General features: G+C 51.6%; 1 protein-coding gene across 1 annotated transcript; it reads left to right on the top strand.

The window, feature by feature from the left end:
• Nucleotides 1-11,305: 11,305 nt before the first annotated feature.
• On the top strand, nt 11,306-13,041 carry GSC (goosecoid homeobox). Its single transcript, XM_057544151.1, has 3 exons — nt 11,306-11,667; nt 12,140-12,399; nt 12,706-13,041. The coding sequence occupies exons 1-3, from the start codon at nt 11,310-11,312 to the stop codon at nt 12,859-12,861; spliced, it is 774 nt and encodes a 257-aa protein (XP_057400134.1). The 5' UTR covers nt 11,306-11,309; the 3' UTR covers nt 12,862-13,041.
• Nucleotides 13,042-17,165: the final 4,124 nt, after the last annotated feature.

The raw sequence follows: 17,165 nt of genomic DNA, 5'->3' as shown, positions 1-17,165 counted from the left end.
TGGCAGTTCCCCCATGCTTTTTTGGGAGGCGGAGATAGGCTAAGGGTGACCTCCACCTGGGCAGGTAGGTGTGCACAGCTTTGCAGGAGGACCTCACCCTCCCAGCAAGTGGTCCTGCAGCTTTTCAGATGCATCACCACTGGATTTTGACCCAGGAAGAGTTGGAGTGGCTGGTTACTTGAAGGAGCCAAAGGCCAGGCTGCACTCTCGGAGGTCTGCTAGACAGGAGCCCCAGGGCTACCAGAAGACCCAGCCAGCAAGTAATTGGACTTCTTTAGCCCTCAGTTTCCTCATCAGGAAAGCTGAGTTACTAGTCCCTACCCTGTGGTACCCCCTTCTCCCCGTCCCCCATTGCTTTAATCTGAGCATTAAATGAAGACGTGGAGAATTGTGATTCCTAACTGAAGTATCATTTTCCTTGGAAATTCCCCCAGGATAGGATTTGAGCCTTTTGTTATGCAGGGAACAAAGGCCAGGCCTCACTATCTAAACTGCCCCAGATATTTAGGCTTCTCTGTCCTTTGATGAAAAACTTCCTTAATTTTTCATGTGGGAGAGCTGAGGGCCTTAATGGTGAAAATCCCTTAATGTGCTAAGGCCTTTAAGCCTGCAAACATTCCCACAGCTGTTTGATGAGTGCTCACAAGCCCCGAGAAGGGGGTCAGATCATCCCCATTTTACAGAGTTGAAGCCTGAGACTCAGAGAGATTATAGGACTTCTCCAGTTCACACGGCTCATAGGCACAAGAGCTGGGAGTCAGCCTAACAACGGAGGCTGGACTTGTAGCTGCCACACCACCCACGGAGCCAGAGGCTCAGAATCCTCTCCCTGGCCACCACCGTGGGGATTAGAAGCTCTGGAATCAGACAGAGATGGTTGAGTTTTGCCAGTGTTCAATGCTATTCTTTTTTTTTTTTTTAATTTTGGCTGCACGCGGGCTTTCTCTAGTTGCGGCGAGCGGGGGCTACTCTTTGTTGTGGTGCACGGGCTTCTCACTGCAGTGGCTTCTCTTGTTGCGGAGCTTGGGCTCTAGGCGTGTGGGCTTCAGTAGTTGTGGCACACGGACTCAGTAGTTGTGGCTCACGGGCTCTAGAGCGCAGGCTCAGTAGTTGTGGCACACGGGCTTAGTTGCTCCGCGGCATGTGGGATCTTCCCGGACCGGGGCTCGAACCCATGTCCCCTGTTCTGGCAGGCGGATTCTTAACCACTGCGCCACCAGGGAAGTCCTCAATGCTATTCTCTCGCTAAATGAACTGCCGGTGTCAGAGTTCCACCATTGGAATCATTCTTTTTGCTGGAGCAAGCGATGATCTTTCCTTGACTTGCTTTGTCAATGTGGAGGGGCAGGGGGTGGTAACCATGGTCTTAAAACAGGACCCCCAAAAGTGGTTGAGGATCTCCCAACAATATGTCACTGCTTAGGTGTCAAGAGGCAGCCTTTTTCAACTACTCAAGGCCAGGAGGAAACGTTTTGGGGGGTCAGTTGTGTCTGGGCAGCTCTGCCCCAACTTCCCCATGTGGCCCCTTACAGGCTGTACCACTGGGAAACTGGGATGCGTCTTCCCTGAACGCAGCCAGAACTCGTATTAATGTTGGATCGTGGCAGGTGTCTGAGCTGAGAGGGAACTGCAGTTTGTTTCCTGATTATTCCCCCATTTCACAGACAGGAAAAGGAAGGCTCCAATGGGGACATAACCCAGGCTGGTCTGGGGAGCCTTCATGCTCTCTTCATTCAGGACCCACCCAGATGACTAAAGGACACTCCACCTGGATGTGTCCGTCCTCAGGTTCAAAGGTGACAGTCGGCCTGCCAGTGTACACAGGTGTGGCCGAAGAGACACAAGTGTGACCTGCAGGCTGACCACTTCGAGGCACATGCTGGCTGCGTGATGACCGCAGCCAACTTCTGGGCAACTGCTCGGCTGACAGATGGACAGACCCTCTCCCTCCTCCTCTTTTTATCTATTTCAGGAGAGCACCCACTGTGGTTAATTAACACTCTCCTGCTAATGGTCTTTGGCCTGGAATTTGGAGAGATCTAAAAGCAGGAGGGGGGAGCTGGTGGGGGGTGGCAAGGGTGAAGCCGTATTCTTAAACAAGGAGTTATTTAGCACACTCACTGCACCAAGGCCTGGGGTCAGCTGGTGGGAGATACAGAGCTGAATTGATGCTGACTCTGCCTGTGTGGTCCCAGGTCGGACACCTCCGACTCCAGACGGACTTGTGCTGGAGTACAGAAAAGCCCCAACAACGGCCCCAAGGTCTTCAGAGTGACCGAGGCCACATCCACGCGGCCAGACAGGGAAGCCAGTGTGGACGTGCAGAGCCAGCAGGGCAAGGCCATGTAGGAAGACGGTACAGAGCCAGCAAAGGCACAGAGACAGAGTGGCACAGAGCAGGAGCCTTCCACATGGCTGGAGTCCTGACAGACAACAGTGGGAAGAAAGGCAGGAAAAGTACTTGGTTCCAGGGAGCAAAAGGTCTTGCTTGCCAGGCCAAGGAGCTGGGCATTTCGCTTGTTTTACCGGCATAGCATGAGACCAAGAAGATGGCTTTGGAGCTAAACAGAGCTGAGTTCAAATCCAGACCTCAGCTGGAAGACTTGGGCAGACTCAGGGCCCGATCTGACCTTGCTGTCCTACCTGTAACAGGAGACCGTAACAGGGCCCACCTCCCAGGAGGGCAGTGGCCATCCACTGAGCACGCGGAGATGGCCCCCTCCTTCACCCTTCCTTTCGGGCAGGACTTTCAGAATTTTGTGCCAGGTCCATTTGCTCCATTTTCTGGAACAACCAGATTAGCATGGTCATGGCTAGTCCTCATACTAGGTTCTATGGCTTGATGCCCTGGGATGCAGATGTTTGCTCTCAGTTAGAACATGAACCCATAAAGAGGCAATTGGTTCCTAGGTTGGGAGGCTAGTTCAGCCCCGACAGAGATCCGAGGAGTGAGATTTCACAGTGACTCCAGCTTTGTGAGCGAGAAGTATTCAATGAGGAACTTCCCTGAAATAAGGAGTGGGGGCATTCGCCACACATATTCAATATCCATCTTTTGTCAGAAGTGCTGGAATTCCTTTGCCAAGCAGAGCTGCTTTTCAAAGCAACTTTACCCCTCTGCTCCTCCTTTATTGAAGGACTTGAACGGTGAACAAGTTATTTTAAAAATTATTTGAAGTCAAACATTCACTGGATCAACCCGGTTTAACTTGGAAAGCTACTTTCTGAGGGTTTTGGAAAAAAAAAAAAAAAGAAACAAAGAAAGAAAGAATGGCCACGGCTTAAATCAGAATGTGGATAGCATTATCAAAAACTTATGTTGCTGTCTCAAAGTCAACTGGAGATACTTTAAGATCCAAATAATTCCAGAATTCTAGAGTTTCACAGAAAGTATTGTCATTAGTTGGGCATGAACGTGTTTTGCCATCACCATTTCATTTGCAAATACTGTGTTGACCTACCCGGCAGAACCAAAAATGACTATATCTACAAACCTTCTGAGAGGGGAATGAAATGTTCTTTGGGGACCTATTTTTAAAAAAATCCTGCGAGGTATCATGTAGAGAAGAGGGGGTCTTTTCAGCTCAACTGTCCTACATTTGGCTCGTATACTGAATTCCCCAAGCTATCATTACTACAAACAGACTACTTTCCCCACATAATACATAAATTACACCAACCCAATGACATGGGAGATAGACTCTTGTGATTTTAAAACCAAGACCTTCTGGTCTGCAGAAAGAATTTTACTGCTAAATGAAACCAAATCCTCATCGTGGATCAAGCATCCTTCAGTTTTTGTCCCTGACTGCAGGTAGATACCCCAAACAAGAAAATGCACACAAACTCCAGAAGGGAGGTGACCAGGGAGTAGCTTTGGAATTGACTGGCCCAGAAATGATCAGTGTACAAAAATGAAGGAGCAAGGGGTTGAGGGAGGAGGGGTATGCAAATGTGAGAAAGTGAGGAAGGTGGTAGATTCCAAAATTCCTCATCTCCTGGCTAAAGAAAAGACAATGAAAGCCCCAACACAAGTCAAACTGAAAGCTGAGGCTCTTCCTGAGAATTCTCCTCCTTTTTCCCATCACAGGCAAGCAGAGAAGAACTGAATTATCCAGACAGGCTGGTAAGGGCTCAGCCTCCTCTGCCCAAGGCAAGGCCAGGCTATAGTTGAGTCACAGCATCAGATCCTTCGGATGGTGGGACTGAGCAGGTGACATGACCAGTGACCTCTGAAAATGGCTTTGTTTGTTTGTCTCCATTTCCCATGACTCTACCTGACTATTTAGTCTAAGGAAGCCTTGATTTCTGCATCTAACCAGTGGGCAAGGGAGTCTAGCTGCTTCTTTAAAAAGCAGATGGGAATTTATGGGCCCAAGTAAGTGCCCTTCTAGAAGTTCAGAAAGCTATTCAAAACCGCAGACAAACAGAGATGTTGGAGTCTCCTCCAGTGACTACTTTGGAGAACAAGACACATCTGGGAATGTGCTTGTTAGTTTCCTTACTCCAATGTTTAAAAAGAATCAACAATGCTATCTAATATAAATTTCAATCCAGATCTTAAGATGACGTACCAGCAAATGACCATTTTATCGAGTCCTCTTTAAAAAGATGAATACAATAACAAAGTTCCACATTACACATATCTTTACTGATACTAACCTTCCCAGATCCATAGCTTTATACACGTAATGTGGCCATCCAGGCATGGCTATCTTTTCGTATAATTTTCAGTTTATTTTACAATATTCTTTCCTTCAAAAAAACAATGCCCCCTCAATTTCCCAAATTATCTTTTAAGTATTAAGCGTCCCTCTTTTACCCAAAATACAGATCTTGCCTAGCTAACTTTGATCACGAATACATTTTGGGGGGTAAGTTTCTCAAAGTTAATCAGCTAAAAGCTCCAGAACTATTTTATTAGCAAATCAATTGTTTTTCCAAGAACTTTAAAACTACAGCAAAGGAAAAACAAATTACCCTTATTCATTTCAAAATGGATAGAAAGGTTAGGCAGGAGGGTAGACCGCTTAGAAAAACAAAAAAAAACAAAAAAATCCGCTTGGTGCGTTCTTTATGTCATGAAATATGTCCTCTCTTTCCGGTTTGCTGACCACAATATGATGTGATGGAATGCATAAAAAATGTAAATAAAATACCTCCTCCTATCTCTCTCTCAGCCAGTCTTTTTTCTTAATTACATTTCTCCCCAGCACCATCTTTACAAAGAGAATCTCAGTTTGCTCTGAAGGCTCAAATGTATACAAAGAAACACTCCGTTGCCTCCTGTTCCCTCTCTCCCCAGTTCCTCCAAAACGTCACAAAAGGGGCGATGTCTCTCAGAAAGTCTGTGTATGACAAAGCTGACTTGGAGGATAAATATGGGCAGGACCCGGAGAACAGAAGGGAAGGAGAAGCCTTAGCCCTGCCACCGGGATCCGGAAGTCAATGTGCGTAGCCCCGTCTAGCACTTGAGCAGCCCACCCTCCAATCCACATTCCAACGCTTATTTATGGGAGGCGGATATATTAGCAACAAATGGGTTTATGCAGATTTATACCTGTTTCAGGCACCCTGGCAGCCCAGAGCGTTCTCTTAATTGTGCCCTGCGCCAGCTTTGCATCCCCCAGCAGGAGCCTCCCACCCTGAAAGACCCCCGTGCATGGCTCAGTGCTGTAATTTGTGTCCAGTGATTTTGTGCCCAGGATGATTCTCCTCCGAGACTGAGTGATTTTATTTTTGCATCTTAATGTGACATGGAGTCATTTCACTGGTAGCATCCTGAAGTGATACCTAGATTTTTAACACCTATTTGTGTGTTGGACGAAGACAAGCGTTTAATGACATGCCAGTCAGTCCCAGCTCTGCTTAAGTGTCCCCTCAGCCAGGCCGGTTGAAAGAAAGATGACATAAAAGGTTCTTTAATAACTATGGTTTATCCATTTCTCTCAGATAGTAAGTGGCACGTTCTCACCTCGTTTGCAGCTTTTAATCCCAAATGGACATTGCTTTTGAAATATCCTCTTTCTTTCTTTCTTTCCTTCCTTTTTTTTTTTTTTTTTCTCCCTGAGGCTGCCACTTGAAAGTTGAAATCTAGCAAGAATGTAATGGTAGGTGCCATTAGGTACCTAATTTCTGAATTACAGGGTGACTGCCTGAACTGATCCTAAAAAGCAAGTGTCTTTTTTATACCGCATAAAAGGCTGAAATGTTTACATATCAAAAGGCTATAGGCCAATTTCTGTCAAAATTACACATGAAGTTAAGCAGTACAAGCAATTTATTTAAACACTCGTCATTGTAGAAAAATTCAAAACCATATGCTTTTTTAGCAGTTTTTCACAAATGCATTTGACCCATGACTTGGCTAGACATACAAGCTTCATAATTTACTCTAAATTTCAAATCCCCTTGACGTTTAAATAAAAGATCTTCATTAATGAGGTTTACATGAATGAAAACTTTAGAAGCTGATATCGGTTAGCGAGGGGCTTCGGGAACCGTCTGTGCAATCGCTCTAATTTTCAAATGACTGACTTTGCTAATCATTTCAAGAGAAAGTTCCACTGAGAACAAATTATCGTCATTTGCATTCTGTGATTTGCAAAAGCAACGGCGCAGTCACTTTGAAACAAACTTTGGTAAATAGCTCGGCTGAAAGCGGATTTCTGCAACCCTGGAAAACTAGAGGTGTTTTTTTTTTTTTTTTTTTTTCTGATGCCTTGGGAACGCGTCATTTTTCGACACCCTCTCCTTCTCCCCCAGTGTTATGAGTTTTCCTAACACCTTGATTATTTTGTCCTCAGGGGCTAGGTGGGTTTATTTGGAATTTCCAAAACCTCCAGCAAAATTCAGCTAGCAAGCTTCCCTAAGTCGGGCTGCAAGCCGGAGACCCAGCCCTCCTAAGCGCTTCCCCTTCGAGGGGTGGCATTTGCGCTTCGTGTTCAACTCCATCCACCCAACCTCACACGGAAAATCCCCTGGGGCTCCCGAAGGTGTCTTCGAGGGAGCAGCAGGGCGGTGGAGCGGGTTTTGCGCACTGGTTTCGAGACACTGGATTTTTTTTTAAAGTCCAAATGTAAACAATAAAACCGATAAGCGCTGTGCAGACTGCGCGGGTCTCTACGCTGCGCCCTGGCTGCAGCCGGGTCTGCGCATTGTTCCCAATTCCTCTGACCTGGCTAATTCGCCCTGCGAGGGGGGGCTCCGTACCTTTGAAAAGGACACGCCAGATTTTTGCACGTGCCACGAAAAATCCTACTTAAACGCATCCGATTGTGAACTCTGCTCTGTGACCGGGCAAGAGGCTGAAAGAATTAAGAAAAGAAAGTTCCTGGAACGAACCGTAAGAAGCTGGGGCCTCATATACATTTTTCTTTTTATAGCCATGGGTGTGTGTGTGTGTGTGTGTGTGTGTGTGTGTGTGTGTGTGTGTATGGGTAGCGGGACAACAGTTTTCTCCATGAAATATCTTTGGGCAGGAGGAGACACCCAGATGCACACTCCAAACTTGGGCACTCGGTTTGAAATCAGAGAAGCAATTTAATCTACGCTCTGTGAATCAATTTAAGGATGATCGCAGTGCAAAAGCGTCTTGATAGATGCTGAACCGCAAATATACCTTATGCATGTGGAATCCGCTGATCTATTCTTTAATATTTTAAAAATGAGGGCTATTACCAGGGTGACTGAATCCTCAACAAACACATTTTCATAGACTTCTGCGTGGTGATTGCTTTGTGTGAAATCGTGTTTGGGTGATAATAAGGAAAATCAGGAGCGTGTTTACTGCATTTCCGATCTAAGCGCTCGCCGGCCCCTCCAGACGCTCCTGGTCCTCCCATGCTGAGCGGCGCTTGCAGGGCGACAAACAATCGCTTAGCAACACGAGGCAGGCAATTTGCGTGCGTCGTATTTGTTATTCCAATGGCACCGAGCAACGCGAGGCTACTGATTGTTTGTTTAGCGCGCTGTGGACACTTGTGGGTTTCGGCCCCGCGGAGGAGGCGCAGCGCCCCTGACTGCCTTCCACGGCTCTCGCCTCCCTACCGCCTCAGAGGAGCGTCTTTGGATTGAGGGGCAACCTGAAGGAAGAGGCCCCATCGCATCGGGGTGAGCTCCTCCCGAGAGCCCTCTGAATAACTGGAGTGGGGTGGCCTCGGGGTCCCTGTGACTTCTTCCCGGAAAGCCACCACCCACGGCAAGACAGAGCTTTCAGCCTTGCATTTCCTCATCTTAGACCCGGCTGATACAGAGACCCTGCCCTCAGGTGGGGGTGGGGACAGCAGGCTCCTTTGTCCCAATGAAAAGTTCTAGAAATGCTTCTAATTCCACCCTCAGTCTCCTTGGCAAACGGGGGACAACTGCCCAGCCTCATTAAATGTTCGGGTTGTAAGGGACCCAATGAAGGTTGGCATTGGTTCAATAACTTAAAAACCTGAGGCCTGGAGAGGAGGGATGATTTGCAAGGTGGCAACGTTAGGTCTAGAACTCTGACGCTCCAGACTCGCTGTACCCTGCTCTTCCTTCCAGGAATCGGATGGCACAGTGGGAAGGCTGCAGAAAAACGAGGGGCGAAGCTTAGGGCTTTGCTAAATCTCATCATTAAAGAGAACTCTGTGCCCAGTGGAAGGAGGCAGGACGGCGTGTCGCAAGTTAAGAGAGGAGGTTGCCTTATTTAAAAATTCGGAGGCACGCTGAGATCTGAGGCTGAAGTCGCCCCGTGGTGCTGCTCCGAGCACTTTTGCAGAAACCCACGAGGAATACGCCCCGCTTTCCCACTGTACTTCTGCCAATGCCTGACTCATCAAAGGTCTTGAAAGATCCACACGCGCGCGCGCGCACCGCTGCGTGCGCCCAGCCACGAACACAAACGCAGCCAGAATCCCTGCTAAAGTTGCAGCCTCTAGTCGTGTTCCATCATTTGCCCTGTAGAATTAAACTCGGAAAAGGTTGGCGGGGAATGTGTGTGTCCAGAACCTACCTGGTGATTTTTAAGTCTTTAAGAACGGGGGGGGGGGGGGAAGCTTCCATCCCTGGTTAGTGGGAGAGGGAGAGACGATACACTTCTTTCCCTAGATCTGATCTCTCTTGGGGGGGGCGGGGGGGTTTACACTCCTTCCTCTGGGAGCGGTGTTTATTGTAAAAAAAAAAAAAAAAATCCAGCGCATCCCCAAATTGAGACCCATCTGCGTCCTACCCTAATCTCCTCCTACAACCACTTCTAAGTTGCTCAGCACTCATAGAAGCAAAGCTCTCAAGCCACGAGCGGGTGAGCGGGTGGGCATGAGGGCGCCGAGGTCCACGCGGGGAGGCCCAGGAGGAGAAGCGCCACCGCCTAGCTTCTGCCGATCAGCGCTGCGCGCCTCCGGAGTTCTACGCGCGGGCAGGACCAAACCTCCGCGCAATCTCTCCTCTGACCCGAAACCAGCAATTAAGTACCCTTTCCCCTCTGCCTCAGAGCCACGGAGGAGGCAGCCCACATACTTAGCCGTAGTGCGGCAACTTCAGATACTCTTGCTGGGGTCCCAGGTTAATTAGCCAGTAAGAAATAGCGAAAAATGGGCGTGAGTTAAAGTCGGCCATCCTTCGGGAAACCCGAGGTGCCCCGGTACCCCGGCGCTAGGCAGTCTCGCCTGGGCCCGGCACTGCCCTTTCCCCTGGAGTGGCCGGAGTTGCCTGCGCGAAGGGCCGAGAAAGTACGGCTCTGCAAGACCGGGACTTGCGCCGGGCTCGAAGGACCTCGGGGGCTGCCTTCGTTCCGCGCCCGGCGTATCCTACCTTCCCGCAGGGCGCTCGGCCGCCTGCGCTCGTCGTGGACCGGCCGCGCCTCCAGCAGCTCCGGCTGACGGGCCGTGACGCGCCGAGGATCCGGCAAATCACCGTGGCCGCCTGCCGAGAGCAGAGCCGAACTTCGGCCAGGCCACCGGGGCCCAGGGATCCCAGCTTAGGCCTGCCAGGGGAAGGACAGCTTAGGGGGCCTGTCCCAGTCAGGGAATCAGCAAGTCGAAAGGGAAAAATGCGATTCAATTGTTGGGAAAGGGGACAGAGAATCCCTAAAGTCCCATTTTTTGTATTTTGCACTGAAAACAAAAACGGTTAAGGGAGAAGACACCCTACTTCCGAAAAAAAAAATTAAAAAAAAAACCAAACACGAAACCTACTGACACCCACACAGGAGGCAGTTGGAAGCATCGCTTCTGACTGCTACTCTGGGTGGCGAATTTTAAAGTAGTGGATGAATTTGGTCTCCGCTGTGTAAGGGCCTAGGGACTGCTATGCTAGTTTTCAGACCCAAAGTGACTGCAAAAAATAAAAAAATCTATCTATATGTATGTGTATATATATATATATATATATATATATATATATATATATATATACACACACACAATTAAGAACCACGATGCACTTCTTTCGTCGTTTTGTCATTACAAATTTTGGCGTTTGCAAAAACAAAAGGGTTTTTTTTGGGGGGGGGTAACCAATTCCATTCGGAAGAGGATGTCAAGATAAAAAACAGAGGTGAAATTAGGCGGCCAGTGCATGGGGGCCGAAGGAAGAGCGGAATTTCAAACTCGCTTGATTGAGGCCGCAGCCCCTCACATTTTCTAAAACAAAACACATTCCGAAAGGGAAAGAAAAATGTAGCCCCAAAGTAAAACTGGCCACAATGAATTTGAGTTTCATGGAGAGGAAATCGCACCCAGTAATAGGACCCAATCTGAGGAAAAAAGGTGGGGGGCGGAGAGGTCGGCAGAGGGAGTTGTTAACGGCGGCCTCACGGTGGAATTAATGAGATTAACCGGGGCAATTAGGACGCCCGCCCAGCTCCGCCGGCCCGCGGCGGGGCGGCTGAATGGAAAAGATTAGGTTAATTTCATTAATTCGCAATCCACAATCTATTTTCAGGCCCCCGTAGCCCCCTCCCCTTGGCACCTCTTCCCCTCCCCCTCTGTTCAAGCCCCCCCACCCAAAGGAACAGAAAGGGCCAAATCTGGTTCTGTTTGTCATCTGCATATTACCAGGAACTAAATCCAGGATGACGTCGACTCAGTATAAAACCAACAAGAGGTTCAGCTGGTCTAAACTCCGTCCTACCCGCGAGTTGAGTTCGGCAAACGCTGCAGCGAGGGGAGGGCGGGAGGAGGGAGAGCGGACGCAGGGGGCGGGGAGGGGCGCGGGGCTGCGCGCTCGCCGGCTCTCTCTTTCGGTTTGGTCCGCCGCGGGAGGAGCGTGGACCCCCCCACTTTGAGGCTTTTTCCTCGGCGCGTCCCCGCCGCCCCCCGGTCCCGGCGCGGGGCTTGGGGATGCCCGCCAGCATGTTCAGCATCGACAACATCCTGGCCGCCCGGCCGCGCTGCAAGGACTCGGTGCTGCCGGTGGCGCCCAGCGCCGCGGCTCCCGTCGTCTTCCCGGCCCTGCACGGGGACTCGCTCTACGGCGCCGGCGGCGGCGCCGCCTCCTCGGACTATGGCGCCTTCTACCCGCGCCCCGTGGCCCCCGGCGGCGCAGGCCTCCCGGCCGCGGTCGGCGGCTCCCGCCTGGGCTACAACAACTACTTCTACGGGCAGCTGCACGTGCAGGCGGCACCCGTGGGCCCGGCCTGCTGCGGGGCCGTGCCGCCGCTGGGTGCCCAGCAGTGCTCCTGCGTCCCGACGCCCCCAGGTAGGGTCGCGCTCGCGCCGGCCTCGGCCTCGGCGGCCGGCCGCGGTCCTCAGCCCCCGGGACGTGGGTGGGCGGTGGCGCTCGCCTTTTTCACTTTGCACAAACTTTTCTCCTCTTGCAAACCTGCCCCCACCCGACCCCCGTCTTTTCGTGGATCGGGCGCAGGCGTTTGCACACTTGCTGCAAACTTTAGGCGAGAGTTAGCGGAGACTGTAACAGTGTCTGCGTGGAGGAGACTTTAAGGATTTTAGAATTTAGCCTTTTAGGATTCCCTAACCGGCTTTGGGCGTGTGCGGGTGGACGCGGTCGCACGGTCCCCCGGTTCCTCACACCCTGTTTTCCGCGCACCCCCATTTCCCAGCACCCCCTTGCAGACGATTTTAAATCCGGAGTGGGTCGCGGGCGGGCGGGCGGGCGTGTGCGCGCGTGCTGGCAACGGAGGCGGCTGACCGTACGCCTTACTCTGTCGCAGGCTACGAGGGCCCCGGCTCGGTGCTGGTGTCCCCTGTGCCGCACCAGATGCTGCCCTACATGAACGTGGGCACCCTGTCGCGCACCGAGCTGCAGCTCCTCAACCAGCTGCATTGCCGGCGGAAGCGGCGGCACCGCACCATCTTCACCGACGAGCAGCTCGAGGCTCTGGAGAACCTCTTCCAGGAGACCAAGTACCCAGACGTGGGTACCCGCGAGCAGCTGGCCCGGAAGGTGCACCTCCGCGAGGAGAAAGTGGAGGTAGGCGCGGGACCCCGCCGGGGCGCGCCCCACGGCCCTTCCCAGCGAAATAAGGCTCCAGCCGGGTTTGCTCAGCTCTCCTTGGGTCTCCCTGCTCTTTAAAAACATCCCAGCAGCGGCCTGGAGGGCGCTTTAGGCCCAGGAAGTTGGATGAAAATACGGAAGCGGGAGCGGGTCTCCTTTTGATGGCGTGCGCGCGGGGTCCCCGGGGTCCCTCTCCACGCCGGGGTCGTCCCGGGGGTGCCCGGGCATGGCGGGGGCGCGCCTTTGATCCTAACCGTTGTGTCGTCCTCCGTTGCGCAACAGGTCTGGTTTAAAAACCGCCGCGCCAAATGGAGGCGGCAGAAGCGGTCCTCGTCGGAGGAGTCGGAAAACGCCGAGAAGTGGAACAAGACGTCGTCGAAGGCGTCGCCTGAGAAGAGGGAAGAGGAAGGTAAAAGCGATTTGGACTCGGACAGCTGACGGCCGCGGGCCGGCCGTGGCCCTTGCCTAACTCGAAGGACTTGCACACCCAGACGATGCTACTTTCTTGCACACGCGCTGCCTTGCGGGAGGGGGGTCGAGAACGAGGAACGAGGAGCTGTAAATAGTGTACCGTCCGGAGGGTGGGCGCCTGGGGTCGGGCCGCGCCGGGGCTTGCTGCCCCGAAGTCCGAGGCCGCCGGCGACTCGCTCCCCACCGTAGTATTTATAGTTAAATTAACGGTGACAATACAATAAAGTGACGGCGATGTAGACGGGCCACATTCTGTATTTCGTACCCCACCGCCAGCACCATCTGAGGCCCCCACACACACACAAAATCTGGTTAGTCTATCGCTTCAAAAGGAAAACTGAGCAGCTCTGATCTGCCCAAAAAAGAAAAAAAAAGAGAGAGAGAGACAGAAGGTCTGGGTACGAATGGTCACAGGACCGGGTGTCCTGGTTTAAACTTCGTCTGTAGGTTTCCGGGCAGGGGTGGAGAGTGGCATTGCCAGCTGTCTGGGGGAGGTAACGTTGTCCCTGCGATCAGGCTGCCTGGGATTCCTGTTCCCCCTCGCCCGTGGGCAGAGCCAGGACCGTTTTCCTCCTTGCTACCCATGGGATAGCGGATAAGCAGGATCTGCTTGGAGTTGCGGGATCCTGGGAGCGTCTCCAGAGTCCGTTTAGGCTGCTCACCCGGCCCTGCTCCCGCGAAATCCCCAGACCTAAGGTGGCGGGTCCTCGTGGAATTAGGCAGGCATGCCCTCTCTCCAGAAGCTTTCCTGGGTCTTTCCTGGTCTCTCTCGCCGCTCCCCTCCTCCCCGGCGAAAGTTTCTGCCCCACAGCCCTGCTGGGCAGCCTGGAGCTGTGCGCCCAAGAGCCCAGTGGGGAGCCTGCCGGTGCGGGGGCCCATCGTGCTTCTCCCTGGGAGTTTGGGATGACCAGGTACACATCCTGAGCCCTGCACGCTGTCCGCCTTCCGGGCCTAGAGCACACCAGCGGCTGTGGCAGAGTCATAGCGAGGTGGGAGTGCTGAGCCTTTGGCTTTCTCTGCCTACTGTCTCTGCTCTGCACCTGATGGGGCCAGAGTAGGAGAAGCCCCGGAGCGGCTGGGGCGCTGGTCAGTAGCTTTGGAAGGCCTGGAGAAGCTTTCCGATGGTGCTGGAGAAGCGCTGGGGGCGAAGATGAGAGCATGCATTCTGTACGTTTCTCCAGACCATGGGGAGGATGGAGTGGAGGCCAAGGGCCAGCAGGAATGGCTTTTAATGTGTTAAACTTTATTGGGTTTGCACTAAATTCATTTTATAGACAAGGAAGCTCAGGTTCAGAGAGCGTCCCGACGTGTCTGCTGCCGAGGAGGTGAGCTCGTCCCTTCTCCTGGGCGGCCTCCGGCAAGGAGCACAGCACACACAAAGTAACCTTTTTTTTTTTTTTTTTTCCTTTTACAAGAAGCAGTAGTTTTTTTTTCACAGCATTTATCAGGTTTAAAAGGTAGAAGTGACTCTTGGAGCAGGTGAAAGCACTTAGGAAATAAGGGGTGGCCCCCAAACAACACCTTTTAAATAAAGAGGATCCATAAATGAAGGAGGTGGGGAGCAGTTTGGAGACCAGGTCTGCCTCAAGGGGCAAGATTGCCTCGGTTCCTCTCCAGACTCCGTCATTTGTGACGTTGGGCAAATGACTGAACCTCCCCCTGTGCCTCACCTTCCATGACTGTAAAATGGGCACAGTAATAACATCTGCCTTTCAGGGGGGTTGTGGACATGAGGCACTATCTCATTAAAGGTAGAATGACACCTAGTACGGGGGAATCTTTCATGGCTACTTATTTGTTCTTAATGGGATTATGACGTATTATGTCAGACATAGCACTTCAAGATTTATGTACATTATCTCATTTTACCTTTCATGTACTCTGAGATGGGGAATGTTTTCACCGTTTTACAGACGAGGAACCTAAGGTTCAGAAAGGTTAAATACTTTTTAACAACATTCAGCTTGTAAGAAATAAAGGGGAGACAGCATCTTCGCCCAAGTAAATCTTATATTGTAATTGGAAATGTTTCCACTAATGTCACTTCTGGTGAGAAATACTCAAAGAAGCTGTTCCATTAATTTCAAATGAATCTTGCAATGGCCATTATGGTACCTCCTCGTTAGATATCGGACTCCCAGGGGGAGAGCCTTGCCTGCCCGACACCCCTTCTGTATCACTGTTCCGAGGTGCTGCTGTCTGTCTCATTTAGAGAGGGGTGAGCCCTGTCTTCCACCCTTCCTCCAGTACTCCCTTAGTCTAGAACATTCTGACATACAACAGAAGCAGGCAGCATCATTTCACCCTGAGAAATCTGACGTCTCCAGAACTCTATAACCTCCTGTGTGTCTTTCTCCACAGCTTGTCCCTAGATTCCTTATAAGTGGGATCTTTCATTAAAAAAAAAAAAATTGTATTTGTCTAGCCTGGAGAAGTGTCCTCAACAAGTGACAGGGAGGGGGATTGAGGGAGGGGTAGGTTCTCAGATACACCTCCCCCACGGGCACCTGGCGAAAAGCCACAGCTAGTGGGGTGTGCAAGGAGGGGGGCGGGATGGGGAGCGGGACAGCTGCTCCCAGCTTGGCCTGGGCAGGGCCAGGATGGCAAGAGAAAGCTCCCCCCCTGTCCAGGTCTTCACGCAGGAGGACCCGGCGAAGCACTTTAGTATCGGCCCAGCTCACAGGAAATAAACATAACAGACATCTGGAGCAAAGAGGGAAATGTCAGGATGGTCTGATTCCAGTCCGGCCACCTCCTCCTGCATTCCCCAGGCAGCTGTGGGGCTCAAACCTTCGTCTTAGCCCGGCTGTTGGGGTCAGGGAGGGCCACATGGTGTCTTGGAACAGAGGCTTTCAAGAGCTGTCTTTGCACCTTGTAATTGTCTTGGGTGAGAATTTGGATCCTGGTGTTAGAAAAGTGATGTGTATGTGTTCACGTGGGTGGGACGTAAGCCAGGTGACGGGCGAAGTGGTTTCCAGTCTTCACAACATGTCCCCCTTCCCGCTTGAAGGTGTTCTCCCCATTTCACCATTGAACAAACTGAGGCACAAAGTTATCACAGAGGGCCAGGATGAGAACTGCCATCTCCAAGGGACAGGGCTCTTTTCCATAAATCAGGCTGCCTCACAGAACCCAGGCTGTTCTTTTCTGGTGGTGGTTGAAGCTGCGTTTATAAGTTCCGCAGGAGTGAATGCAGTTGCCCCTGGGGGACACAGGAATTAATCTGCCACAAGGTGCCAGACAGGCTCTGGCAATGAACAATGATGACCATTAGAACCCCTGACATCAGTCTAGCACTTTTGACTGTCAAGCCCTTCTGCACGCCTCTCAGGCCCTCAGGAGGTGGGAGTCGCAGCCCATTTTGCAGGTTGGAAATGGAGGTTCAGAGAGACTAAATGCCTTCCCTGGGGCACTTAGTAAAGGGCAGAGCAGACCTGAGCAGAGCCCCCACCTGCCTCTTGGGATTGGTGGCAAGATATGGGGTGACGACATCCGGGTACCAGAGGGCACCTGAGCCAAGGAGGCCCTTGGCTGCAAGGAGCTGACCAGTAAGAGACCACGGAGTGTATGGGGGAAGATGCGGGGCCCCTTGCTCCAGGGAGGGTGCGTTCATCTTCTTAGCTATGGGCTATGCAGGGGGGATGGGGGAGGGGGAAGGGCTTAAAACAATTGCTTTACAAACCGCACCCTTGGAGAGTGTATCTCAATGACAGTTCTTCAATCAAGTTTGCCTTTTACTGACTTTGGAACTTTGAGCTAACATTCTAAGCCTTGTGCAAAGGATGTCGTTTCAATGGGTGTGTGTGAGATCAGGTTGGCAGGTTCCTCTTTTCATTTTTTTGGCATGTGGGAGAAAACGGGGGCCGAGAGGTAGGGGTGACAGGGCATGCTTTTTCTGAATTGTACGAGGTTTTCAGTAAAATAGTTCAGGCACCAAGTCCCCCACCCAAAGATCCCTGAGTCTGTCACCTAGGGTCCCCCAAATGAACCCTCCTTTGTTCATTGCACATCCAATCGGTCACCTCTTTAAGTGAAACAGATGCTAACTTTCACCTGTACAAAGATGGAATTCCAGCCCAGGGAGGGCAGGGCAACATGAGGTGGCCAGTGGACAGCTGGGTGGCTGGCCCTTAAGTCACACTGGTCCAAGCCTCCATCCGGATGGGGCTGTGTGCTTGTCAAGTGACCTGGGAGAGGTTCCTTCTTCACCTGCAAAATGGGCTTGGGTAGAGGATTAGAGATAATATAAGAACCCAGCAGAGTGTCTGACA

Source organism: Balaenoptera acutorostrata, chromosome 3 (genome assembly GCF_949987535.1).
Source record: "Balaenoptera acutorostrata chromosome 3, mBalAcu1.1, whole genome shotgun sequence".
NCBI lineage: Eukaryota > Metazoa > Chordata > Mammalia > Artiodactyla > Balaenopteridae > Balaenoptera > Balaenoptera acutorostrata.
Note: the sequence above shows the minus strand (reverse complement) of the source record. Positions and strands in the feature narration are given on the sequence as shown.